The 27,620-nt window shown below is 40.1% G+C and overlaps 3 protein-coding genes across 4 annotated transcripts; 2 read left to right on the top strand and 1 right to left on the bottom strand.

Annotated features, from left to right (window-relative positions):
- The first annotated feature begins 702 nt into the window (after positions 1-702).
- LOC115778474 (mediator of RNA polymerase II transcription subunit 26) lies at positions 703-5,663 on the top strand. 2 transcript variants are annotated; one of them, XM_030726510.1, is made up of 3 exons: positions 703-1,022; positions 2,350-2,424; positions 2,508-5,663. In XM_030726510.1, the coding sequence occupies exons 1-3, from the start codon at positions 951-953 to the stop codon at positions 4,083-4,085; spliced, it is 1,725 nt and encodes a 574-aa protein (XP_030582370.1). In that variant the 5' UTR covers positions 703-950; the 3' UTR covers positions 4,086-5,663. The 2 variants fall into 2 exon arrangements, with proteins under 2 accessions (XP_030582370.1, XP_030582369.1); XM_030726509.1 differs by having other exon boundaries at positions 2,347-2,424.
- An 829-nt stretch (positions 5,664-6,492) lies between these two features.
- On the top strand, positions 6,493-20,878 carry slc35e1 (solute carrier family 35 member E1). Its single transcript, XM_030727410.1, has 6 exons — positions 6,493-6,820; positions 8,602-8,672; positions 15,437-15,574; positions 16,298-16,423; positions 16,516-16,761; positions 16,980-20,878. Exons 1-6 carry the CDS (start codon positions 6,493-6,495, stop codon positions 17,205-17,207), a joined length of 1,137 nt encoding a protein of 378 aa, XP_030583270.1. The 3' UTR covers positions 17,208-20,878.
- Positions 20,879-23,426: 2,548 nt separating this feature from the next.
- On the bottom strand, positions 23,427-26,985 carry LOC115778961 (prostaglandin E2 receptor EP4 subtype-like). The gene is made up of 2 exons (XM_030727355.1): positions 25,949-26,985; positions 23,427-24,733 (listed from the first exon to the last, which is right to left on the bottom strand). Exons 1-2 carry the CDS (start codon positions 26,891-26,893, stop codon positions 24,401-24,403), a joined length of 1,278 nt encoding a protein of 425 aa, XP_030583215.1. The 5' UTR covers positions 26,894-26,985; the 3' UTR covers positions 23,427-24,400.
- Positions 26,986-27,620: the final 635 nt, after the last annotated feature.

Genomic DNA, 27,620 nt, shown 5'->3' with positions numbered 1-27,620 from the left:
GATGCAAGGGAGATGGAGGCAGATGGTCCTCTGCAGCAGCCCCTAAAAAGAGCAGTGTTTGAATTTCCTTCTTGTTTAAAGGTACTATACAAATAATAATGTAAGAAAATAGCAAAAATGGAAAAGAACAAAGGATTGACATAAAGAGAAAAAGATTTAATTTAGTAATAAAAACACAGAAGCAGGTTCACTTCTGGTAAAAATCCAGTTCAGATGCTAAAATCCAATATGAATTTACTGTTTTATTAAAAAAAAAAAAAAAAGCAGGAAAAAAATAGTAAAACACATTATCATTTCTATCAAGATACCAAATTACAGTTATTTACTTGCACTCCTGAACAGAAAATGTGGTTTTAGTGATTATGTCAGAGATTAATCAAACACATTTGTGCCGGCTCAAATTCAGTTTGTTATTTGTCTATTAAATAAAGATATAATTTTTAGTTTCAAATACGTTTTTTTTTAAAAAACAGATTTATAAAACATTTGTTTTCTTGTTTTTCTGAAACAATTATTGTCTAATAAATGTGTTAAGGGCTGAATCAGAGACGACACCAGTATTGCTGTTTTATTGTTTTATTGTCTTTATTGTTGAACTTACAGCTTGTAGTGAGCACGTGGAATTGACGCGAGCCGATGCCGGTTACGTAAAAAATTTCCCACAATGCTCTCCGGCTTCACAAAAAGCTCGGTGAGAAGGCCGGGAAGGAGGCGGCTACCAGGGCGGGGGGGTAGCCGATTCCCGGAGAGGGTTTTCTGTTCTCTTAGTACGCGTTACCGACCAGGTGAGGGTGGCGATCGAAAACAAAGACAGAAGCATCATAAAGCATGATGCCCGCTGCCTCAGGGGAGCTTCCGTCGGACCTGTGAGTGTCGGCCGGTTTCCTACCGCCGGCTCTTCGTGGGATTCTGCAGTCTGACTCCGTCCTGACCTGCGACATCGACAGGCGATGACAGCGGCTACAGCCACTCCGCAGGTGATGAGAGACCGGCTGCTACAGGCCATCGACGGCCAGAGCAATGTGAGTATGACCGGTAGTTTAAAATGGAGCGAACTGGGTAGAGAAGAGCAGACAATGGGGGTCGAGCCAGCCTCGGGTCGCTACAGGGGGACTGACAAAGTGGAAGCACTCAGTGTGCGGCCAGTTGTTATTTGCGTGCTAATTTGCTGGCTAACGTCTAGTTAGCGAAAGTGACTGATAATGTCAGGCATACCAGAGCTCGATCAAGTGGCTGCTGGCGCTAAATGTTGACGTGGGCACTTAAAAGTAGAGTTCATCGGGACTGTGGGGGACGTGCTGAATGTATTGCAAGTTTCCTTTAGCGATGGAGACGGAGGAGCCCCAGGGTTTGTGACGCCTTTACCTAAGATAACCTAAGGTGGCTTCTGCAGTGTTAAAGTCCATGGTGCAGCCTACAAAGAGTTAACGGTCAACTTTGATCCATGACCTATGCATTCTTCATCATAAAAACAAATGAAAATGATTCAGAGCTGCAGATTTTTATATTTTATAAAACCATTTAAAAAAGCAAAGAATCCTGAAAATATTACTACTGAGTGTCCAACATGTGTCTGTTCATCCGCATCAGAATCCCCTACAATGATGAGAATTGCAGCTTCTTATTTCAACATGTTGGGGCTAATCTCTGTGACATCCCCGCCAGAAAGCCTTGATATGCACAGCAGCTAACGCACCGCTTGTTGCCTGGGCAGATAGAGCAGAGCAGCCTAAATGGAAAATAACCTGACTGTCATTCACTGCATCAATCCGAAGTCAAGCCTTGTGGTACACAATGATGTAAAGCAAGTTACAGAAGCATCGCCAGATATTTACAGACTGCTATGCAAAATTTTGCAGATGACTCTTCCCTCATAGTTTTTAAATATAAGGTTTTTAACCTGTGGATATTGTCTGCTATAAGCTTGATCATAGACGCACTGCAGCTTCCTCAGCTAGAGTTTGGGGGGTGGGCTTTGCAAAGGAAATCTACGACTGTGATATATGTTAAGCAGTAACCACACTGTTGATCATTGCAGAACTGGTTGAAGATTAAAGTCGTCAAACATCTGTATACGTAGGCTTTCTTGTATATTTGTGGCACATTTGCATACTTTCTCGGTTTGTCAAACTGAGCCTGAAACCAGAACATAATTTCTAAATGTACAGGTGCACATTTGAAAGTCTATTCAAATGATTTCTTGACCTTTTAATAGCCCCCCACCCCCGCAGAACTTTTCCATTTTTGGTGTACTGAGTTGCTATATCTACACACAAACAACTCAACTTTTAATGCTGTTATTATGCTACAGGTAAAGTATATAATAAAGCTTGCTTTCTTTTTCAGCAGATATGCAACATGGTGGTAGTTGTGGAGGTGATCTCCTTTTTGGAAAAATATCCTATCACCAAAGAGGCACTAGAGGTGGGTTACAATAAAATGTGCCCTCAACAAATAAAGCAGTCAGGTTGCAGCTGCTGTTAAATATTGATCTTCTCTCCTTAAAGGAAACCCGCCTGGGAAAGCTCATCAACGATGTCCGGAAGAAAACCAAAAATGAGGACCTCGCAAAGAGAGCCAAGAAGCTTCTGCGAAACTGGCAGAAGCTGATCGAACCAGGGAAGGTTGAGGTGTTGTCAAAAGGCAGCACCGGTGCCTCATGGTCTTCCATTGGTGGTGCTCATCCTTGCATCTCCACTCCAGCTGCCACCTCACAGTCAGGTAAATTGGGCCCAGAGTTGAAGAACAGAAACGACTTCAACAACTGCTCCCCGAGAGTGGAAAAACCAAGCAACAGGAAACGTAAGGGTGACCAGAAGGAGGGGCAGATTTTACCAGCAAAGATACCCAAAACGACTCTTAATGATAAAATTCAAAACTCAAAGCAGCTGCAAACCAATGGAATTGGTGTTGGCGCTGAAATTTTTGCAGATATTCGTGCACATCAGTCGTTGGACAAGGAAATTTCAGAGCCTTTGGACAGCGATAAGCTTAATAAAATCCCTGTTAATGCTGTAAAGCCTCATTCAAATTTCCCAGGATGCAGCAAGTCTCCTAGCACTTCCTCTTTGCTAAAAGCATCAGTTCTGCAGCAGCAAGCCAGACAGGAGCAAGCTGTCTCTGGTGGGAAATGTCGACCCAGAAGCCCACGCTTTTCCTTGCACAGTCCTCAGACTCTAAAACAGGAAGCTGTTGTGAAACAAACTGCACCCCAAGCACAGAATATTTCTACCCCCAGTGTGAGACCTGGGACTGCGGACAACTCTGGGCTGGGGCTGCCGTCTCAGCCTTTCAGCCCATCTGTTCTGGGTTTTCACACCGATGGTTCAGGGTCTGCTGATTTGGACACTCACCGCCTGCCTCCTAGTATATCTCGCCATAGCTCCACTGCCTCCTCCTGCAGTGGCATGGTGAGCCTGGATGATGAGGGTCCTTCTTTTAATACAGGGAAACGGAAAAAGCAGAAATACAGGCCTAAGGATTATGTGGTTAATTTAGATGGGCAGACTGTAGAAGACAGAAAAAAACCAGTGAGGTTAAAAGACAGGAGACTGACGTTTGATCCTGTTACCGGACAGATCAAACCCTTGTTCCATAAGGATTCTTTGCCAGAGGGGGAGGTCAGACTGGATCACAAACCTGAGACTAACTGGTCAGAACAGCTGAAACAAAATCCACCAGTTCCTCCAAGTCCTTTCCAGCAGACAGATTGGAAAGAGCTGTCAAGGAGCGAAATCATCCAGTCTTACCTTAGTCAGCAAAGCAATGTGCTGACATCGTCGGGCGCGCACACCCCAGGTGCGCACTTTTTCATGTCAGAGTTTTTAAAAAAAGAGGAGCACCAAAGTAAAGATGCCAAGAAAACACACACGCTGGCTTCAGACACGCCACCTACAGAAATGCCTGGAGTTAGCAGAGAGGTGAACGGCAACGACCTGAGCCGGTTACACACGCAACACTGGTCAGGGGTTAATGGTTGCTATGACACAAAGGGTAAGTGGTATGACTGGACCGAGTGCATCTCCTTGGACCCGCACGGAGATGAAAGCAGACTGAACATACTGCCCTATGTCTGCCTGGATTGAAACTGAAGTCAGGTCTGTAAATCGGAAGGTGAATCTTGCCTTCACTGTGCAGCAGAGCAATCTTGGATGCGTGAAGATGATTCTTCACTGTGTGTGCTACTGTCGGAGTAAATATGCTGCCTGCTCGACTGTTTGGCGCACAGGGAGTGTAATCGGTGTTTTTAAGTCTGTAAACAATACGTGAGGACAGCGTGAAGAGAAAAGGCTATGCATCTTTTGACTGTTTAGTGTACAGAATGAGTTTACAAAGCAGAAAGAAGGGCAGCTCTGATACCTGCTGAGTTTACGTATGAGAGAGAACATTAACTATACAGATGCATTTTATCCATCTTAAGTTATTTTATCCACATGCCTCACAGAATGTGACTATTGCATTTCCTGCATTTATTCATATTTAGTTGACTAAGTCAGGTTTTTGTTTTTTTTTTTAATTTTGTTTTTTGTGTCAGCAGGCAGTAGCACAATATATAATTAAAGCATTTGTTCATGCATTTTGTACAAGATATTTGAGCTGTTAAAAATGAAGTGAATACAAAGCTATCCTCATTACCAGTGTTAAGATAAATCATCATGTCTTTTAAAACTTCCACGCCTCTCATGGTGAGTTTTAGCAGACAAAACCGACAGATCGGTTTTAAAACATTTGAATATGTTCCTTGTTTGCTCTCTAAAGTGACATGAAACTTCCAGATGTGGCCACAGTTTGTGGTAAGACGGGGAAGAAGGCTTGCATTGGGCTTTTAATCTTACAAGCAGATAGAGAAATGTGTCTTTTATGTATGATATTTATTTACATACTGAGATTTGCATACATTTTTAGACTGCATTAAATCATCTTTGTTTTTTTGTTATTTGCCAGCCACAACAGTGTGGCTGCTACGGTTTTGTGGGTGCGTGTGTCTTACCATGGGGAAATATGATCGTGAAGACACCCACCATCACAGGAACTAACACAAACGTGGCTTTGACTGTTTTAATGGATGTTTATCGATCTGTGGCCAGATGTTGTCAAAGCAGTGGCGTCACAGAAGTGCAAGACTTTAAAAAAAAAAAAAAAATTGTAGATTACGTCAAACTGAGCCACGTTCCTTAATAGTTTGTGATTTGACAACACATTGCCATTGCAGCTGTTGCAATGTCAGCACAGCATGGTTTCTAGTGAAGAATTGGTTCATTAACATTACAGACTTTACCTGCTGATCCATCAACATGCTGTATCATACACAGCCAAAAACCCTGCAAAATAACACACCCTGATACTGTGTACGCTTTTTTTTTTTTTTTTTTTTTTTTTTGCCTTTTCCCTTTACTGTGTATTACGGTTGTAAAATATGAATCGGAACAGCAGAGGAGATTGTGCTACCAGCTTGCATCTTTGTACTGTCAGGAAGAACTGAAAAATAAATTGACATGCTGGATAATACTTAATAGCATTCCTTTTAATATTATTTGCCTTATGGAAACCTGTGTTTTCCCTAAAGACAGAGCCTTAGTGAATGTACAGGTATGATCCTTTTGTGTTCAGTTGAATGCAAAATACAGTATATTTGCTACCTAGTCCTTTTAAATGGACATGTTAATGTGTTAATAAAAAATACTGAAGGAATTGTGATTGTCATTTATTTAAGTGTCTGTCCCTTCCCCTTCTGTCTGCAGTTACTGAAATTGCTGACAAATGAAATCACACAGTGCACAATATCTAAGAATTTTACCAATTTTATTTTAATATGGAATATGTGATATACCCAGTTTTTCCCTATCCTCCATTCCCCATCAATGATAAAGAATAATCCCAAATTTTCTAGATTATACTTAAAAATATAATCCAAGCCCCAACCTATAACTAATTATTTTAATACCTCTACCATACCTTTATAATTTTAACATTCCTGCAAACAAACATACCATAAACCAATCCAGGTACCAATCCCTGGTGGAGGTAATCATTGAAAATAAAATAAAATCATACAGCTGGCTCCGCTCTGTGTTTCTTGATTGACGAGAACTTTCTGGGAACTTAAAAATGATCAATAATTTTGTGAAAATAAAAGGAAAAGCTGATATTAATAATTATACTGACAAGAAGCAGGTTGAAACATTTTACAATATGCCTAAAATGTCTTAATGCTACAGTATCTTCTTGGTAAAGGCATAGAGCCGTGTTTGTGTTAACGTGTATTTACTGATTTGATTTATAATTTAGACGTTTTCTGAGGTTTAAAAAACGCAGCCCACGGTGAATCAACTTCGACGTCCATGGGTGATGTCTTTTATTTTGAAGGCGACGGCAGGAAGCATCGCGATTCACCCACGCTGCGGGTTTGACGGGTGGAACAGCACTGCCTGCCTCTGTGCCCTCCCTCCGGTGCAGCCACACCACCGGTGACTCGTCACTCCGCGCTGGAAGATGGCCGCGGTGCAGCGGGCTCCGGTCAGGGAAGGGGTCCGGATAGTTTCGTTGTGTGTATGCTGGTACACGGTCAGCTCGGGGGGCAACGTTATCAACAAAATCATCCTCAATGGATTCCCGTACCCGGTCACGGTCTCTCTGTTTCACATTATCTCCATCGTCGTCTTCCTCCCCCCGTTGTTGCGGGCTTGGGGAGTCCCCAAAACAGAACTGCCGAGCAGGTACTACTGGTGGTACATCCTGCCTTTAGCTTTCGGGAAATACTTCGCATCCGTGTCGGCTCACTTCAGCATATGGAAAGTACCCGTGTCGTACGCGCACACCGGTGAGTACAGCGGCTTCGTGGCGATTTAACGCGCAGCAGTCTTTCAGCCGGGGTAACTTGATGATGTGTCTGTACTGTCAGCTGATGTTAGCTCTGTGGCTAACACGGGGCAACTGGCATTTAACGAGGCTCTGGGCCCCGCGTAGAGTCGGCGTACCGTAGGTGGCGAACAAACACGTTTTAATGAGGCTAATTAATCTTAATCTAAACTAATGAACTCTTGACCTTCTTAAGAATAACGAACGAGCTGCTGTTTGCTAGCTACCTAGCTAAGGGGGAGGGTCCATTAATGAACCGGCTAAGTTACACCGCGCTTCCTCATTAAACATGGGGTCAAAGTTCCTCTGTAATTAATTTATTTTCCCTTTTAACAAGCAGAAGTTAAATTTATGTGAAGCTACCTGCTGAGGAATTATTTAAAAAAAAACTGCTAAGACTAACGCAACAATCCTTTATCGTTATTCAGCTGGAAGAAGCAAAAGCCACAGTATAAAAGTGTAGAAATTCTGCTAACTGCAAAAGTACATACTGCAATTTTATTGTCATTATTTGATTTCTGTGTGGAAGTCTGTACTGAACTTTTGCCAAAGAGAGGGTACCCCCCCCCCCCCCCCCCCCCAAATAATTTAACAGAACCACAAATTACAGCCTGCAAAACAACTGTAAGGTTGAGCTGCAGTTTTAAGCAAAAAAAAGAAATACACCACAAACATTAATGAAAGTGCTTCTCGCCCCATGACAGCTGCAGCCCTTAAGCAGTGAAGAAAAAGGATGGGTGGATGATAAAATTTGGATTGTTTGTAGCCAGGGTGGCGTTAAAGTAAAGTGAAGAGGCGCTAGACTCTGTAGTATAACCCATTAATAAAACTGTCTTCCTAAATTGATTAAAAAAGATGCTTGAAAATACACTTTCCCTGTTAAACCCTCCAAAGCCTGCCTGTGGTATTTGAAGCAGATTTAGGAACTGCACCTTTTTAAATGAATCCTACCTAAACAAACTGGCCTTGTTGAGGTTCCCTTATCGGCCCTTGTTTCCCACGTGGTATTGGATCAGTTTCCATCGACTCCTTTAACTGGTTTTGCCAGATGGACTTTCAGCGCTGGATTCTCTCCTTTTGTTGTAGTGTTATAGTTTGTTACCTGCACATTCTTCAAATTAGCAATAGATGTTGAATTTGATTGAAACTTAGAGAGTGGCGTTTCTCATTAATTGTGCCTTCAGGTTCAACAGCGACATAATCTTGAAACAGCTCTAAAAATCCAATTTCTTTCTTTCTTTTTTTTTGCATCTGGTTTAGCAGGATCTGCTTAATTGCAGCTGATTTTAGAGTGAATCTATAAATAAAATGCCACCTGTAGAAGTATACTACTTCTCATGTGTTCAGATGTTTAATAAATTATCTTTGTGAGCCTTGATGACCTCTGAACTAAGCTTTTAGCCACAGCAGCTGCATCAAGGTTGTTGAAATCCTTGTTTTTACTTTAGGAATGGGCTTCTGACCTTCTGATACTTTGTGTACCACCACTACTGAGTGCTACTCTGGCATTGTTCTTAAAAAAAAGAAAAAAAAAAATGATGATAAACCTAGTAGCACTTCAGTCAGAGCTTAAATGATGCATCACAGTCAAGGTGTGTGAATCTCTGAGTGACAGGTTGGGTGTTTGACAGAGGCGTGGGCATGATGTGCAGTTTAAATCTTTCTGTCTCTACCTGCTGCTATTCATGTTTGTTCAAGAAAACAGCCTGACGTTGTTCCCTGTCTTATCTGTTATGTTCACAGTCAAAGCTACAATGCCAATATGGGTTGTGCTGCTATCGAGAATTATCATGAGGGAGAAGCAAACCACAAAGGTGAGTAGGTTGAACACAGCTAACACACCACAAGGCCTGCTCTGTTTCAGTCCGAGACTCAGTGGTGGTGATGTGGCACAGTACTCATATTACAAGCCATCTTGCAGGGGCTTTTGTCCATGAAGTTGATGAAACCTTCCGAGAAATGCTGGAGGTCAGAGAGGAGGACAGGCTTTTTACTTACACCAGCTGACTGCCTATTAACCCCCACTTCTAATATTATTTAGACAGTTGGGTTTGTGTTCATGTGTGTTTGATTTTTCATGCATATTACCGCAGCATGCACTCACACTATATCAAATGGTAGTTCAACTCAAAGTAACTAAATGTATCTTGGAGTGCATTTCACTGCAGGGTTGCATTAATATTACATCAGACAGCTGGTTCACATTAGATGTAACTTTAACTTGTCTCTTTTGTTGAATTTTAATGAATATGGGCAATAAAAGTTTGTCACATAGTAACATCACAGTTAAAATGATTGAATTCAATTGCACAGCGACTAAAGATTATTTCTATTGATTATTTTCTCAATTAATTGACTGTTTCCTTTAGGAAATGTGAGACAATACTGGCCATTCATAGTAATTACAAATGTTCAAAATGACGATACTGGAAGCAATTTATATTTGGCCTTATTCAAAGCATCAATTCAAATTTGACTGGCTTATCTCTTGAACTGGTTGTGAAAGTCTCTGAACTAAATACAGAATCCACCTTGACAAAATATAAATTAGAAGAACATATGGAGCGTGCATTCTCCAAATAAAGCGAGTGGGGTCCCCTCCAAATGTAACTGTTCCTTCCTTTTTTCATGCACTGCCTTTCCACAAAGTTTCATGAAATCCGTATTGGCAGTTTGTGTACAGTCTCACTGAAACACAAACAGCACTGCTTAAATACTTTGGTGGAGGAATCACTCCTCCCTCATATGAATGCGTATACCCAGCTCTTAATAATAATAATAATAATAATAATAATAATAATAATAATAATAATATAATAAGGAAATTATGATGGGAATGTTGTACTACAGTAAGCTGTCAAACCTTTGATTATAATGTGGGCGTTATCCTGGTGTTCCTAATGTAATTAGTTGTTTGGTTGTTGTGTCATATACATACATCAATGCCGAGCTCATGTGGAGGTGGAAGACACCAAAATGCCCAGCTGCACTGGTGATGCTTTGGTCAAACTTATATTAAATTAGAGCTAAATCAAAAAGCTCCCATTCTCAAACACAGATCGTTTCTTTTATTTATTCATCTTTTTTATACAGGATCATTCCGTATCAAACGCCTTCCACCTGAATAGCATATTTGCCTGAAAAAATTCCAGGGAAAAAATAGTTATTAATAGGAATTATGCAAAAATTTCAGGTCCCTACTGTCAGTTTTCTCAAAAATTATTTCAAGGGATGAAGGTCGAGCTGTCTTTAGATGGTTTTTCTAGCATAATCTTTTTTTGAAAAGCTGTTTTAAATTCCATTATCTAGAAAACTATTTGACCTCAGTCTTTCAAGTGTTTTAGGGTAAATATCTGGCTCTATGAATGTGGACTGTGGCGTGTAGCTCAAGTTAGCACAGAATTATGGATGCTTGAAATCCCTAAAATATTTGGAAGTCTGATCTCTGCCAGCAGATTTGGAGGGCTGAAGAAACCAATACAACACATACTGTGTGTTGCAAAGGCACCCAGCACACATGGCCGGGGGGGGGGGGGGGGGGGGGGGCATTGTAAACATGCATTGTAAACAGAAAAAACAAAGTAAAAGAAAAAAATACATCAAGTTGCCATAAATAACTGTATATACCATACCACATATACCACACAATTTACATGCTTGAAAAGGAGTAGGACGTCCAGAAATTTTAATTTCATGCACTCTTTCTATGTTGACAACTTCTATTTGTATCTGAATCTTTTTTTTTAATCTTACCATTACCAAATACCATGAATTTTGCATTTTTCAAATTTAGCAAGAATTTCTTTCTGTCAAACCAATTTTTTTAAAAATATGTAATTAATTTCTGAAATGATGCGGTTCAAAAGTTGCTACAAATATTGTGTCATCAGCAAATAAAACAAACTTTTAAAAAATCTGACATTTTGCAAATATTGATATACATAATAAATATTTTTGCCCAAACACTGACCCTTGGGGTGCACCATAATAAATTTGTTAAATGCCCTAACAAATTTATTATATGCTTCATTAACTTCTTTCATTGTACTGTATATTGATTTCCAGTTCTGTTCCAATAAATAATTTTTTCGTCCATCCGTGTTCTGTGCTAACCCGTTTAAGTTCGATCCTTATCCAGAAGATTTTTTATTTTATAAGTGCTATCATAAACTATAAATACTGGCAGGTGGTCACTGTATGGTGTCATACCCAGGGAATATCACACTGTAGTTGGATATAATACATAAATGCATTCACTGACTTTAGAGTGAGCTGTCATAACTTGTAAAAAATGAATTTACATTTACTATTAACTGTCAGTTTTTGATGACCAAATAAAACTTCGGTGTGTCCATGGCAACTAAATGTTTGCACGCCGTCCTAATGGGGCACAGTTTACTGTCAGAGTTTGCTCCATGTGAAAGAGGTGTCTTCTGAGTCTAACATCAGCATGTCATGTTTATGTTCCAGTTCAGTGTTGAGACAGGAGGGAATGTAGCTCTGCGGACCTGTTAACTGTGTGTGAGAACTTAAGCTGTATGAGGCATATTGTCAAGAGATATATATACTGCGTGATATATATAATATATAAAGTCCCTACTGTAATGTCTGTCTTTACAAAGCTCACTATTCACATTTTTCGTTAATGTTTAAAACATGGAATATAATTATGTCTCTGTTATATTTATATGTAAAGTTGGTAGACTGGACTATACTGGATGTGTTTTTATGTCTTATATAGGAATCACCTGTCAGCACAATACAATGCAGGTCACTGCAAAACTACCCAGACACAGACTGTAATTTAACTAGCATCTTGTTCATGTTTTTCTCTGAGTGGACAATGCTTGTCTCAAATTTCAGCTTTTTCTTCCTTCTGTGAACAGAAGGCCCTTAGGCCCCTTCAAAATAATTTGGAACACCTGAATTGGGACAGAAATCTGGGCCTTTACCAAAATAGACATCTCCTCGCTGAAAGTTCAAGGTTGCCACCCACTGTATACTTTTGTAACAGCAGTAAGTAGACCTGCATTTAAAAAAAAAAAAATGCACCTGCACTTCTGATGTGTTGTCAGAAGTTAACTTTCAATATAAGGGTGTTGGTCAAGTTGTCACCAGGACCTGCTTCCTTGTAGTGGATCCTGGTGAGAGACTATTTAATCATCAACCAACATATTGCGCTAGTTTAAATATGTTGTGCTCTGTTAGTTCAATTTGGTTCACAATAATACTAATAACAATTTTTGGGAGTTGTGTCCAGTTGCAGGCTATCTCATTCAATTCAATTCAATTCAATTCAATTTTACTTATATAGCACTAAGCCTAATCTTAAAAATAGAGAGGGTGCTTGACTCCGGAATCCAAAATGGGAGCTGATTCCACAGAAGAGGGGCCTGAAAGCTGAAGGCTCTGCCTCCCATTCTACTTTTAAATTCCCTAGGAATTAAGCCAGCGGTCTGAGTGAAGTGCTCTATTGGGGTGATATGGTACTATGAGGTCTTTAAGATAAGATGGGGCCTGATTGTTTAAGACCTTGCATGTGAGAAGAAGTATTTTAAATTCAATTTTGGATCTAACAGGGAGCCAATGAAAAGAAGCCAATATGGGAGAAATATGCTGTTTTTGTAGTCCCTGTCAGTACTCTAGCTGCAGCATTTTGGATCAACTGAAGGCTTTTCAGGGAGCTTTTAGGACAGCCTGATGGTAACGAATTACAGTAGTCCAACCTAGAGGTAATAAACACATGAATTAACTTTTCAGCATCACTCTAAGACAGGATGTTTCTAATTTTAGAGATATTGCACAAATTCAAGAAAGCATGTGCATTGAAGAACATGTCCTGGTCAAAAATAACTCCAAGATTTCTCACAGTGTTACTGGAAGCCAAGGTAATACCATCCATAGTATCTGGTTAGACACTATGTTTTTAAGGTTTGTAGGGCTGAGTACAATAACTTAGTTTTATCTGAATTTAGAAGCAAGAAATTAGAGGTCATCCAGGCTTTTATGTCTTTAAGATGTTCCTGAAGTTTATATCTTCTGGCTTCATGGATATATAAAGCTGGCTATCATCTGCATAACAATGAAAATGTATGCTATGCCTTCTAATAATACCGCCTAAGGGAAGCATGTATAGTGTAAACAGAATTGGTCCTAGCATAGAATCCTGTGGAACAACATAATCAACTTTAGTGTGTGAAGAAGATTCCCCATTTACATGAACAAATTAGTACTACTGCTGCACAGTACCGTTAATACGTATGGCTATCTAACCTCTGAAGTAAAATATTGTCAACAGTATCGAACACTGCACTGAGGTCCAACAGTCCACTGTCGGAGGCAATAAGAAGCTCATTTGTAACCTTCACTAATGGTGTTTCTGTACTGCGATGAATTTTGAAACCTGACTCATTTGTGTTTGGTGCATCGCTCCTGTGAAACAAAGGGTGGCTTGATAGTTTGAGAGCACTGATTTGCTGCTCAGTGCTTTTTCTTAGTTTCACATAGTGGCTGGTTGATAGGTGAGTGGGTGTGTGTAGGCACACAAGTGGGTTTCATAATAAGTGCTGGTCTCTGTATTTCTCATAATCCAGTATTTTCAGAATGCAAATAAATCTGTAAAAGAACTGTTCTCCTCAAGTGTGTGGTTGAGTAGAGAAAGGTTAAGAGGTCCAGCTGCAAACTCTGAACTACTAACTGTGCTAGAGAAGAAAATACAGTTTCATGTTGTGTTCATGTTAACATGAAACTCCATATACCTCTTAAGTGCAGTTTAGCAAACATTGGGGGGGGTCCACTTTAATTCATCTTTCTTTCAGGAGGTGTAAGAGATGATGAGATTTTATTAAATTCAGTGTTAGAAATGTCACCTCACATTTTCTCTGAAGTGCTGTCCAAAGTAACACTAATCACTGTTCTGCTGCATTTATGCACCAAAACTATCACAGTAATGATTTTTTTTTAATTCTACAAGAATGCAGTTCAAATACAATTGTGAAAAAAGTTTTCACACTGTGTAGTCCTGTGAAAAACAAAGCACTTGCTTGCTGCTTACATAGGAATTAGTTAGGTAAGTAGCAGCCAGGAGTTACTAATCAAATGCACTTGATTAATTTAGCAAATGTGACTGTGTCTATAAAAGCAGAAGTTTTGGCAGTTTGCTGGTCTGGAGCATTCAGGTGTGGTTTAACACGATGCCAAAATCTTCCCAGGAGTGGACATTCCAGCAAATTCACCCCAAAGTTCACAATAGTACAATTATAAAAAGGCTGAACAAGTATGGCTTGTTTGGAAGGCTTGTAAGGAGCCTCTTCTCTCTAAAAAAGAACTTGGCAGCACAGCTTAGGTTTCCAAAGTTGCATCTGAACAAATCACAAGACTTCTGGAACCAAGTCCTTTGGACACATCAGACCAAAGTGAAGGTGTTTGGCCATAATGCACATCCCCATATTTGGTGAAAACCAAACACAGCACATCAGCACAAACGCCTCACACCAACTGTCAAGCATGGTGGTGGAGGGGTGATGATTTCGGTTTGTTTTACAGCCACAGGACCTGGGCTCCTTGCAGTCATTGAGTTGACCATGAACTCCTATATAGCAAAGTATTCTAGAGTCAACTGTGAGACTGTCCAACAGCTAAAACTTGGCCCAAATTGCACCAGCAGCAAATCTGCAACAGAATGGTTGAAAGAGAAAAGAATTAAGGTGTTGCAAAGGCCCAGTCAAAGTCCAGACCTCAACCTGACTGGAATGCTGTGGCAGGACCTTAAGAAAGATGTGCATAAATGAATACCTGCAAACCTCAATGAACTAAAGCAACATTGTAAAGTAGAGAGGGCGAAAATTCCTCCACAACCATGCATGAGCCTGATAGTCATACAGAAAACAATTACTGAGTTATTGGTGCAAAAGGTGGTTCTACATGGGACATAGAGGCCTGTGAAAACTTTTTCACCTAACTGCATTAGAGAGAAGCAGGCTGCTCACATTCTTACTCATTTGGCTGCAATTACTACCTTTTTTGTCAAGTCAACTACAGAACATATTCATTAATAGCTTTGTTTGTGCGTCATCTGGATGCATTAATAGACAGTGAGATTCAGTTGTCTCACATTACATGTTTATCTTAAGGTTTTCTTATACTTTCAAGGAGCAGCAACATGAGCAGTTCAGCCAGAAGCAGATATTTATATATAAAACACTATCTGTAGACTTTGTTCATGAGAAACTAAGTTACTGCCACCAATACATTGGCACAGTTTCTCGTGGCCTATCAAAAAAGTCCATTCTGTGTGTGTATAAACACACAGTTAAGTGTCTGTTAGACCAATATTATGATTGGAAAACTATTAATTATTACATTTGTTACATATCCTGGAAATTTCCAATGGTGGGTCCCCTATAAGCAATCAGTTGATGATAAACATAGTTGCAGATTTATTTTTTTAAATCTGTCGACTGGGCTGCAGAGTGCAAAATATTTACTGCAACGGGAAATGAAATTTGAGTGATATATTGTCTGAGATATAAATGACGAATGTGTTGTTTTTGAGAGTTTGTGCTCTGTCTGGACTTAGGTGTACGTATCACTCATCCCCATCATTGGTGGAGTGCTGCTGGCCACAGTGACCGAGCTGTCCTTTGATGTCGCGGGACTAATCAGTGCTCTGGCTGCCACGCTCTGCTTCTCTCTGCAGAACATCTTCTCCAAAAAGGTAATCCATCCTCCTGTTGCTGAGTGCCACGTGAGCTTATCTGCCTTCCGGCCTGCTTAAGACTTTTCTCTGAAAAATGTCAAAATGAACTTGCAAACATTGTTAGAGACTTCCTCTTTTTTCATTCAAATTATACCCACAGTTTAACTGCCACTTTCTGAGGCTCCCATATCATTTGATAGTATTGGCTGTTATTCTACAACAAAGTGTGCGTTCACAGTCTTTCAGTTTTAAGACCCATAAAAATTAGACTTTTGAAAATGCTGCACCCGTTTTGGTTTGTAAAACTCCAGAGTTATGTTCCAGTGTAAACAGGCAGAAATTTAGAGTTTTAAAAATAATGATGTAGATAAAAATCAAGCCAAAGCATTGTGACTGGACTAACCCACATCTCCTTATGTGGGTCTCCTTCCCTTTGCTTTTGCAGTGGATAGTCATTGCAATAGACTTCTAATATGTTGCTATATTTGCTTTGTGATAGATGCTTTCCCACTGTATATGAATGATTGTGTGAAATTTTAACAGGTGTAATATAAAAATATAATAAAGATGAAATATAAAGTCATAAATTGAGATTTCTGAACCTGCTAAAATGCTTACAGAGAGTGCTTTGTGTCAGGCTAAATACATGTTAATGGGGTTGTGGCGTATGGCTTTTGGTTACCTTCACATTTTTCTTTATTACATTTTTTTTGGGTTTTTTTTGTTTGTTTGTTTTTCAAGGTGTTGCGTGACACACGGGTTCACCACCTGAGGCTGCTTAACATCCTTGGCTTTAACGCTGTGATCTTCATGTTGCCCACCTGGGTTCTGGTGGACCTCTCTGTGTTTCTGGTGAATGGAGACTTGGTGAGTAGCAGAGAGAGTCTACCATCCGTTCCAGCTCTCTTGGTGACCATGAACGATACCTGACATAACTTTCTTTCATGCTTTCCCTTCAGTCGGACATCTCAGAATGGATGGGTACCTTTATCCTGCTGCTCATCAGTGGATTCTGCAATTTTGCTCAGAACGTCATCGCCTTCAGCGTGCTCAGCCTCGTAAGCCCACTTAGCTACGCTGTCGCCAACGCCACCAAGAGAATCATGGTCATCAGCATCTCGCTTCTGATGTTGCGAAACCCGGTCACCTTAACAAATGTATTGGGCATGATGACGGCCATAGTCGGAGTCTTTCTTTACAACAAGGTGAGTCACCCCGAACACTGGGTGTTAACTGATCAGGCAAAGATGAAGGAAAAGGCACAAATGAGACAGAGCTGCTTTCCTTTTCTAAATGCAAACTGTGAACTAAAGTTGCGCTTACTTATCCTCTTAATGATGCATTTGACCTACACAATCAGTTTGGTGAGTCAACGTTTAAGACAATCATTTAAAATCCTTCTGCTCTTCTCCTCTGCCAACAGGCCAAATATGATGCTAATAGGGAGAAGAAGCTGCTGCCAGAGTCCAAGCAGGACCTGATGTCCTTTGACAACCCAGCGCTGGAGAAGATCCAGGCCAACGGGTCAGTGCCTTTTCCTCACAGCTCGGAGCAGCAGCACAGTTGGAACCACGTGCTGACTGACCATTTCCAGTACAGCCGGCAAACCTACACGACAAACTACAGCAGCAACCACCAGTATGTGGTGTAGAGGAGGAGTCTTCCTCACTCTGGTAGCTGTCATAGACATTACTGTGTGTAGCCCACCGGCTCAGGAGCAGCTCTTCATCACCTTCTGTAAACTGGAGACTGAGGGCAAGTGCTGTTTGTGCTGAAGAACAAGATGTCCGTCATCATGGGCCAGTCATGTGACCTCTCCTAGCTACTCACCCCTCCCTCTCCCTGTCTAAACTTCATTTTCTGTCAGCTTTGGTGTAGGTTTTTATTTATTACTTTGGTGATGACTGGATGTGATGATTAGAAAAGAATCCATTTATATCAGATATGTCGGTAACACACGACATGCAGATGCGGTAAAGTGCCACAGCAGGCAGATATGTGGAAGGTAGCTGAAAAAGGATTTCCATGTAACTGTCTGCAGATGTTTAAGGTTTTTCACAACCAGCCATAACTGGTTTTAGTTTGTTTATTTCGAGAGGAAAGGATGTCACCAGTCACCATTACTGTGAATGTTAACTTGCACCGAATCACGAGTCTGTCATGTCACTAAATTCAGGCAAAAGCCTTAAAATTTTTAGGTGTTGGCATTTCATATGGAAGATTGTCCTTTTTGTTTTTTGTTCTTTACAAGGTACTTGATATGATGTGGGGAGAAACAAATTGTTCAGGGTAGTAATCAGTGAATAAATCTTTAGCCTTAAAGCTAATGGGACTTCTTGGGAATATTATGGTTTTGTAGATTTGATTTGATATTGTGAATGGCAATGTTTTCAACGATCTTAGCAGCATGGCTCTGCAGATGGTGCTGTTCATTCTTTTTGTCCAGATTGAAATGCATCAACAATCAAGATTGCCATGAAATTCAGTGTAGTTGCAGCCCCACAGAGCCTTTAGCATGGCCATAGACTGTAGATGTAGATGCAGCTGTAGATATGAATTAACTACTGTAAAACAATATCCGCACTCCCATAACAAGGTGAAAAATAGGCCAAATTAAAAGATCACTTCATTGATGTTTAGAAATGTTTGATTCAGTGGTTTTGTCAGCAACTGTCACTCATGAAATGCACATCTTTGAATAAAGAGTGAGACCATTTCTGTTTTCTAGAAAGGTCAGTGACCCCTTACAGATTCCCCAATGAAACAGAAAATGTATTACTTGTTCGTGTAAATGTGGCTCAGCACAAGTTTTGTATTACCGGTAATTGGAAGGTCAGCGGTTCAATGCCCCGGCTGCTCGTCAAGAGCGTCCTCGGGCAAGATGTTGAACTCATTCACACACACAGACTGATGCAGTGTGTGAATGTCAGCTTGAAAGCGTTAATGCATAGAAGAAAAAAAAAATCACTTGTGTGATTGCGTCTTTGAATGGGTGAATGAGGCTAGTAGTAAAAAAGCGCTTTGGGTGCTCAAATAGAGTAGAAAAGCACTACCTAAGTACCAGTCCATAAATGTAAAATAAAATTGCCTAAAATTAGATTTAGCTAACAAAACAAAGCATCCTTGTGATAGCTGCATACATATAGGGATGCCTTTTGTTTCATCTGTATCTAACCACATTAAATATAATAGTTATTTATGTTGTCATGGCGTTTTTAAAAAGATTTACAGCAAGACATTGTTTTTGTTTTGTGTTTATAATTGATTATTGTTCAGGAGATTTTTCAGCCTGAACCAAAGCTGCTCTGTCACATTTCTGTTTTTAAAAACGGTCGCCCGTGTCGAGTTTGCACATCTTGAAACAGCTAAACGTGGCATTGTGACCGCCTGTCGAGCCACTTTACTGACCGCTGTTTAATTTCATTTGCCAACACTGGTGTCATAGAGTTGCGAAGACAGAGGTTTGGCTTGTGCAATTAAAGATTCAGCTGTAATTTCAGGTGAGCTTCATCGTCATTATTGATTGCAGTGTCAAATCATCGCTGCTCATGGCACGATGAGGCCTTTAGGCTTGTTTTTTAATCACTAATTAATGTCACAGTATTCAGCGATTGGTGGGCTTCCCACAGACAAACCAGTGTCTCCAAAACTTGTCTGTTTACTCCTTTGTGGATTCATGGGGAAAACTAGCTCTTAACTGCCAACAACTTAGAGTTTTGTTAAATTATTTCATGTTCACTGATTACTAGTTAATCAGAAAAGCTGCGACACCTATGTGGTCAAGAGAATTTTAGCAGCGCTGTTGACTGCTGTATACTTTGAGACTATCTGTTATTGATTTTGGGCTTCATTAAATTTAAATCATGAAGGTGGAACTAAGTAAACTAATGCAGACATTTCCCACACCACAAACTGTACCCATAAATAAAAAAAAAAAAAAGTGTGATGAATTAAAACCTCTGTGACATTTTAGATTTCATCATCTCAGCCTTTACCAAGCAGTAGTTTCAGTTTTGCATCTGATAGACAAATGTGAACGTGTTGCTCATGGCAGAGCAACAGCAGAGAATTTAGGTCCCTTTTTCTGCACCTGCTTTAAAGCTGCACGTTAGCTCCAGCAAGCAGCCATTTAAAGCAGTTTTAATGAAATCCAGATTTTAAGAAGTGGAGCTTTTGTTAAATAAAGAGTCTGATATTTTTAACTAGTTGGTGAAGCCCAAAATGGAGTTTAAATATAAGGTGGCAAGAAACATGTAGTGTATTTATTATTTCACGGCAATGTCTTTGTAGTTTCTGTCACTGTTTATGTAAACGTTCATGCGCCTGACATGTTTCAGCCTTGCAAGATGCACAGGCATGATTTTAATTATTTTTAATTATTTTAATTAATTTTAATTCTGTGTATTTGCATATTTACGAGACAGTTTTGTTTGAACCTACGACACAGTGAGCCTCAAACTTTGATTTTTCACACTCTTGAGATATTGAGTTTTGCAAATGTCAAGAGGGAACTCTCCATCTATGAAATGCTTTTAGAAACCGATGGTTTCAGCTGGCTAAAATAGAAAGCACTTATCTTATCAGCCTTGTCAGGCTGGCGCAGTGAATCACAGATCTCAGATGTGAAGTATTGTGCGCCCTTAGGTCATCAGAGATACGTTTTAAGTGGAAAGCCAAGAAAACATCAGAAATTAGATTTGCAGAGAAAAAGAATCCCTAGAAAAACTGACACGATCACATCACGGTGCAAGAATATTTTGCTTCCAGTTACATTCAGAAGTTTGCATGTGGCAGTTTTGCAATCGCACCGTAAACCCGTTAGACCCTCTCGACTTATCTTCACATGTCTCTTCACTTCCTTCCTCCTGTTGCCAAAAGCAGAGCGCAATCCTTTTGATGCCGACACACCACAAGACAGAGGCCTTCTGTTAATTACGACAAGATGCAAAATTCATAAATGATAACACGTAGGACACGCGAACCGTTCTTCATGCCGGCTATTTCCATTAGAGGGAGAAAATTTAGAGAATGACTTAAGTGTTGTCTCTCTCTGTTGTAAAGCTTTTTAAGGGGATGTAAATGTTAACGAGAAGAAAGGGGAGAATACTTTGTAAAACTTGTATAATTATTTTTGTGTGTCTTCAATGGGTCTTGAGAAAGAGAATTTTTACTTAACTGATGTTTTTAGATTTTTATTTATGTGTCTATGTACAAAAATGTTGTACAGAGGTGCAGCGGTGCACAGTCTTGTCTGCTTATGTTTAGTAAATGCTATTTTTAAATGTTGGGGGAAGAAAAATAAATGCATAATTGAAGACTGAAGATGTTTGTGTCTTAACTGATGTTTGAAGTAAATCCCTATAGTTAGTTAGAGTAAAATACACATAAGCCAAAGCCTTAATATAAAAATCCAACTTCAGTGAAAGTCCATAAGTGTTATCAGCCAAATATACTTAAAGGAGTCACCAGCAAGAGTCCTTCAGTAAAAAGGTCATCTATCTGAAGGGAAATGTTATTGCCCATGATATTATAGCCTTATGAGCAGTGTTTCCTACAGGTCCCTCCATTTTTGCTTTCATGTGAAACACTGGGTTATGTTCTCTCCACACTGAAAATTTTAAAGATGAATTTTAATTTTAAAAAATAAAAATACAGTCCCCAGTCACTTTATTAGGTACTGGATTGGACCCCCTTTTCCCCTGAGAGCTGTTTTAATTCTTCCTGGCACAGATTCAACAAGGTGCTGGAAATATTCCTCAGATTTTGGTCTATATTAACGTGTGACAGCACTTTAGAACATTGTTGTGTAGGCAACTTAAAAGCAATTTCTGTCATTCCCTCTGCATTGAGTTATTTAACAGTGGTTAAACTCTCATAATGAACTGAGAAACAACTGCTTCCTGCTCTAATTTTAGAAATGCATATTTGAGTATAAACATACACTAACTGCTCTCTTTATTAGGTCATTGGATCCCCTTTTGCCTTCAGAACTGCCTTGATTCTTTGTATAAATTCTTTGTATACATTTGCATAAAGTCAACAACATCCCTCAGAAATTTTGGTCCATTTAGACCATTTGGTTGATTTGATAGTAACCGCATCACACAGCTGATGCACATTTGTCAGCTGTGCATCCATGATGTTTCCCATTCCACCACATCCCAAATGGCCTCTACTGGATTGAAAACTGTTGACTGTGGAGGCAGTGAACTCACTGTCATTTTCGCGATGTAGTTTGAGATGATCTGAGCTTTATGACATGGCGAACTGTCATACTGGAAGCAGCCATTAGAAGATGAGTAGACTGTAGTCATAAAGGCACAGACATGATCAGCAGCAATACTCAGGTAGGCTTTGGGGTTTAAATGATGCTCAGCTGGTGCTGCTCTTAACTGAAAGGAGTGACACCCTGTGTGGTCTGCTGCTGCTGTAGCCCATCTGCGTTAAGGTTCAACAAGTTGTTTGTTCAGAGATGCTCTTCTGCATACCTTGGTTGTAATGCGTGGTTATTTTAGTAACCGTTACCTTCCTATCAGTTCGAAGCAGTCTGGCCATTCTTCTCTGACCTCTGGCATGAACAAAGCATTTACTCCCAGAGAAGTGCCACTCACTGGATATTTTCTCCTTTTCAGATCATTCTCTGTAAACCCTACAGATGGTTGTGCAGGAAAATCCCAGCTGATCAGCAGCTTCTGGAGCACATTCAAAGTCACTTAAATCACCTTTCTTCCCCATTCTGATGCTCGGTTTGAACTTCAGCAGGTTCTCTTGATCAAGTCTGAATTGAGTTGCTGCCATCTGATTGGCGGATTAATATTTGCACTAATGAGCAGTTAAACAAGTGTACCTAATGAAGTGTCAAGTGAATCAGGTCCAAGTATCTTGATTGCACATGGGTGCAACACTTAATGATTTATGTAAGTTCAGAGGCAGAGAAGTGTTAAAGATTTAGTTCCAGGAGCCTTTACCATCACACCTTTGGTACTTTAAGATGATATTTAGCGCATAATTTCAGGGGAAGGTGTATTAATCTAATAGGCTACGTTTAAGTTGTACTTCTGTCAGATTATGTTTTTTCTGAACTTAAATTGATGCATCTTCACTTAAAAGCTTTTCAGTATCATTGCAACTATTGTGCAGACAGTATAAAAACACGTGGCAGCAGCTCTCTTCATCCATTTGATGGTGATTTGATATTTGATTTGGAGCTAAAATCTTAAATATTAATCAGTTTCCTAAAGGCGAAACTGATGAAGAAAAAAATTGCCATGTATTAAATGTCAGTCTGTTCCCCCTAGTGGCCACTAATTGGTAATGCAGTATGCATGTCGGTATTTTTGACAGGGGCGTGTGGCAGTACTGAAAGATTTGCGAGCATGCTTTATCGTGTTTGTTTGCATAAGACTGTGTTTACAAGAAGTCCCCAGTCAGCAGTTTATGTGCTCTCATATGATTTTCCAGACACATCTGCATCTGCATCTGCTGAGCACACGGAGCTCACTTTCTTCTCTTTCCTTGTTATGCTGGCAGCCTCAGTTAGTTACCAATGTGTTGTCCCTCTGTGGGCTCACAGCTCTTTAGTGTTTCTCTCCACAGTGGTGCCGAGTATTAGTATGAAAGCAAAAATGTTTTTTTTTTTTTTTTTTTTTTACCTACCTACACATAATAACTAATGATTTGAATTCCCTGCAGCTGTCTGCTTATGTGCTGGGCTTTTTTCCCCCTCCTTTTTATAGTTTAGTTTTGAATTTATTCGTCATAATGAAAGCAATAAAGCTGATATGTTTTTCTCCCCTTCCATCCAATGTACTTTATTTAAATGTATTTAAAACAGGTCAGCATGACCGATTTTTTTGAGAATCACATCTTTTTGACTTGGTTCAAATTACGCCCATAACAACAGCGACCACAGCAACATGAGTTCATTTCAACACAACAGTTAACTGATGTGCAAACATTAGTCTTTATTGCAAACAGCAATCAGCAGATTTTGGACAGTGCTTTATTAATTTCATGTGTTTCTCCTTTTTTCTGTTTATTTCTTTCAGTGACCATGTACAGTATTTCAATAATATATAAATATACATGAATCACATAAAAGGAAAAGATGCATTTTACCAGATCAGCTAACCCTAAACAGAGCTCCAGAGAGCACAAAACAAATTATAATGAAATTAATGCTCACAAGACTGAGTACTCAAAATCATTTTTTTCTCATCATGAGGGAAGGTATGGTCATTGGTACAAATTTTTAAATTACCCTGATGCAAAAGAACAAAACAAACCAAAACAAAACACAAAACCCATCCCACGGCTTTTCCATAAACATGATTGTAGCTGAGGGAGGAACCTGTCCATCACAAGACCCATGGTAGGTCTTACTGTAGGTAGCTTCTTAATAAGAACATGATTTTTAACAGAGTGTTGCTGGTCATGAAACAAGGGGTCCATCTATGTGGAGGATCTCTAACTGATTCATACTGCTGTCAGAGTGATCTGGAGGAAGGTGCATGTACAGGTGGAGGTGAGCCTAGAGAAAGAGTGTGGCAGTGAGGCAGAAGCCACAGGCAGAGGTTGGATAGCTCCAAAAGGCTCAGTCTTGTCATTGCACTTCAACATTTTTTTTTCTAGTCAGTCCTGTGACACCCGACTCTTGCAGGTAATAAATACTCCTGCGAGACCTCTGAGGATCCCATCCTGCTGTGGGTCCGTGAAATCTTCACCATTGTTCCGTCTCACTGGCGGCAGCTGTGAAATGGAGTCTGTGGCTGTGCGTGAAGCTGCTCACGTCACGAGGATGCAGCAGACATTCATAGATGCCAAACATGAGCTCATTCTGGAGAGTTAAGTCTGCTGGAGGCTCTCCGTGTTGCATGGAGTGAATGTGACAGTAGCAGGCACCTGAGTGATAATGCTTGCATTGCACATCAGCTGTGTGAACACATTGTTGTCCTTCATGATGTCAGAACAAAACAGAGTGGTTTGTGGTAAAGGAGTTGAACTGCTGCGGGTGCTGCTGCCTCGCCTGGATAAACCGAGTAACCGGCGAAACAGGGACCTCCTGAGGAGGATGTAGATCCAGGGGTCGAGGATGGGGTTAACTGAGGCTATCCTGATGGCAGTCAGGTCTGCATTGGGGTTGGTTTCCAACATGAAGCAGTTAGCAAACACACGCACCTTAAATAGAAGAAACAAGCCATTACAATTTATATCTTTAGACTTAACAGTTAATATTTATGAATGTGTCCTCTTTTTTAATCCTTTTTTTTAAGTTTTTCAACTCTTGTTTGGGGTGTGTTTTTTTTTTTTTAAATATAAATATAGCTATTTGGGGTTAGTTGAACCTGATACGTATAAAAACTAAGCATCAGCTTTGAGCAGAAAATAATAATTTATTTTTAAAGAAAGGATGTCCTGATATGGTGACAGTGGTTTTATTTCACAGTGTAACACAATTAAGTCAACACTGTTTAACAAAGTGTAAACACTTTATTGAGCTGAATGAAGCAAAAGGTGCAGAAAAGCCAAAATACTGTATAGACGCCCCCCCCCCCCCCCCTCCCCCCCAAAAAAGCAAAACTAGCTGAAGAATTTAGCAAGAAAAATATTTACTGCATGAATGAAATAGAAATAATTTGAATTTTAGAAAAATAACTACATCTATGTGTCACACAGGGAGAATATTTGATGAAAATATAAAATGCAACATTCACTTTAGCATGCAGGTAAAATGTCTCAAATCTGAAGGTATCACTACGAAAATGTCTGCAGAAGACTCCAGCACAACATACACTTTTTTTTTTTGTTATGATTTATACTTTTTAAAAATTTGAACTTTTCCTGAACTATCCGGATGATGGACCTGCTGAAATAGCTTGGCACAATCAAGCAAATGATCCTAATTTTTGCTTCTGATGAACAAACTAAATAAAAAACATCAAACTATTATAATACATAATGTTAGCTGCAGTCTGCGTGCATGTTTGGTTAATATTATAATCCAGTTTAATTATGAATTTGTAAAAGGCAATGGGGACAGGACTAGATAAGCTATTGCTTCTTCCTGCTCCCTTTTCGAACACCTTGAGATTGTTATAAAAATACATTGCTGGTCATTTTATTTATTTATTTATTGATGTTTGATTTGCATTTGTTATATAGGTGAATATATGTGTATATGCATATATGGATATATGTATGTTTTATTTTCCTACACGTTTATTTATTTTCGTTGTTGTTTTCTTTTTCTTTTATTTTGATTGTTCGAAATAAATTGAATAAAAAAAAAAAAACTATTCCCATTTATGAGAGATGGAAAATAACTTTTAGTGATTTAAGTTGTTCCTCCAAGATTTCTATGCACCCCACTCGTTAAACAATGACTTTTCTCACCACTAGTGGGGCTGAACAGGCCAGGACCACCGCAGAAGTCATCACCAGCACTGCTATCATTTGAGTCTCTGCTGCCGAGGACAGAGCCCGCCACCTTTCCCGGACGCTGCCTCTTGTGACGGGCAACTGTACGATCCTCTGCCGCATCAGCAGCAGCGCGCCGCACACCGCCAGATTCAGTATGATGGTGCCCATGATGAGCAGCAGGCTGACTACGCTGTACAGGACGGAGTAGGCGGTGGGCACAGGCTCGTGTGTCCGCCAGTCGATGAAGCACCAGGTTTTGGACGACTGCAGCTTGCTCTCCGCCATGCCCATCATTGGGAGGCAGCAAAAAAAGATGTGACTGATGTAAATGAAGAGGAGGAACTTCTGTGCAAAGCGTCGGTCCACTCCCCACCGCTGGTAGGTGTAGGGGCAGCATATAGCCAGGTATCGCTCTGCTGACATGGTGCATATGATGCTCAGTCCGGTCAAACCGAAAAACAGCAATAAAAAGGACTGAAACTTGCAGACATGTGGGTACATCAGCACATTCTGGTCCAGGTAGTTGGCTATAGTGAGCGGACTGGCCAGGCAGGTACCCAGCAGGTCGGTCACCGCCAGCCCGTGCACCAGCGCGTAGAAAGCTGAAGATTTGCGCTCCTGTGTTGATACTGAAAGGACAATTATTGCAATTATATTCCCAATGGCGCCTCCAGCAAACATGAAAATCGGTAAAGCCATTGATGTCTCAACCCTGGCTTGCTGTGACGGCTGAATCGTGGTCTCGTTTATGGAAAGAGATCCCTGCGTAAAGTTGGAGCTTTCCATTTCCACCCACAAGCTAGCCTTTCTTAGGGACACTTGCTGTGGTCTGTTGTGGATTTGGAAGCGCAATTCCTCTCTAGCCCCCTGCAAGAGAAGATAAGGATTCGGTAGGGGCATGTTCTCTGGTAGTCTCATCCCCTCTGCTTTCCAGTAATCCAGAAGTTAGCGAGAGGTCGTGGCGCGCAGTCGTGGGCTAAGTGTTGGGTTGTCTCTAATATGTTGAAGCGTCCAGTGATCTGACAGAACGGATGGATTGGATTTCCGCCCCAATTCTCAGTTGTCAGCAACCGTCACAGACGTTTGTGGCAGGCATGTCAGGAAGTCAACTAAGCGCAATGTGTGTATGTGTCTGTGTGTCTGTGTCTGTGTGTGTGTGTGTGTGTGGGGGGGGGGGGGGGGCAATGACACAGATTAGACCAGGGGAATTTACTGTTACAAATGTCTCATATCTGAATGCAAACAAAGGTCTGAAGGGTTGTGGCAACCAAAAAAGATCAGTTGATCTCACTGAGGTTGTACCGCAGATGTTTCGATGCAAACAAACAAACACGTAAAAAAGAAAGTGAAATATACTTATAATAAACTTTCCTGTACTTTCAAAGCTTGAAAGGTTACACTTTTGAATATAATCCAGTGTAAAATTCAAACATCAAATATTGGTTTAAAGCATGCTTCACCCAAATTAAACACGTTTGTTTTATGCAAGTGAGGTTAACTGATGATTCTAAATTGTCCGTGAATGGCTGGATGGATATTTAAAGAAATGCAACATGTGTTTGCAAGGATGGTGCCCCAAACTCTTTATCCTTAATAATCTGCACAAATTACTGTACAGATTTTACTAAAGCAACTTAATACCAAC

This window comes from Archocentrus centrarchus, chromosome 4, assembly GCF_007364275.1.
Source record: "Archocentrus centrarchus isolate MPI-CPG fArcCen1 chromosome 4, fArcCen1, whole genome shotgun sequence".
NCBI classification, from domain to species: domain Eukaryota; kingdom Metazoa; phylum Chordata; class Actinopteri; order Cichliformes; family Cichlidae; genus Archocentrus; species Archocentrus centrarchus.
The sequence above is the reverse complement of the archived record's forward strand: the minus strand, read 5'-3'. Positions and strand labels throughout refer to the sequence as shown.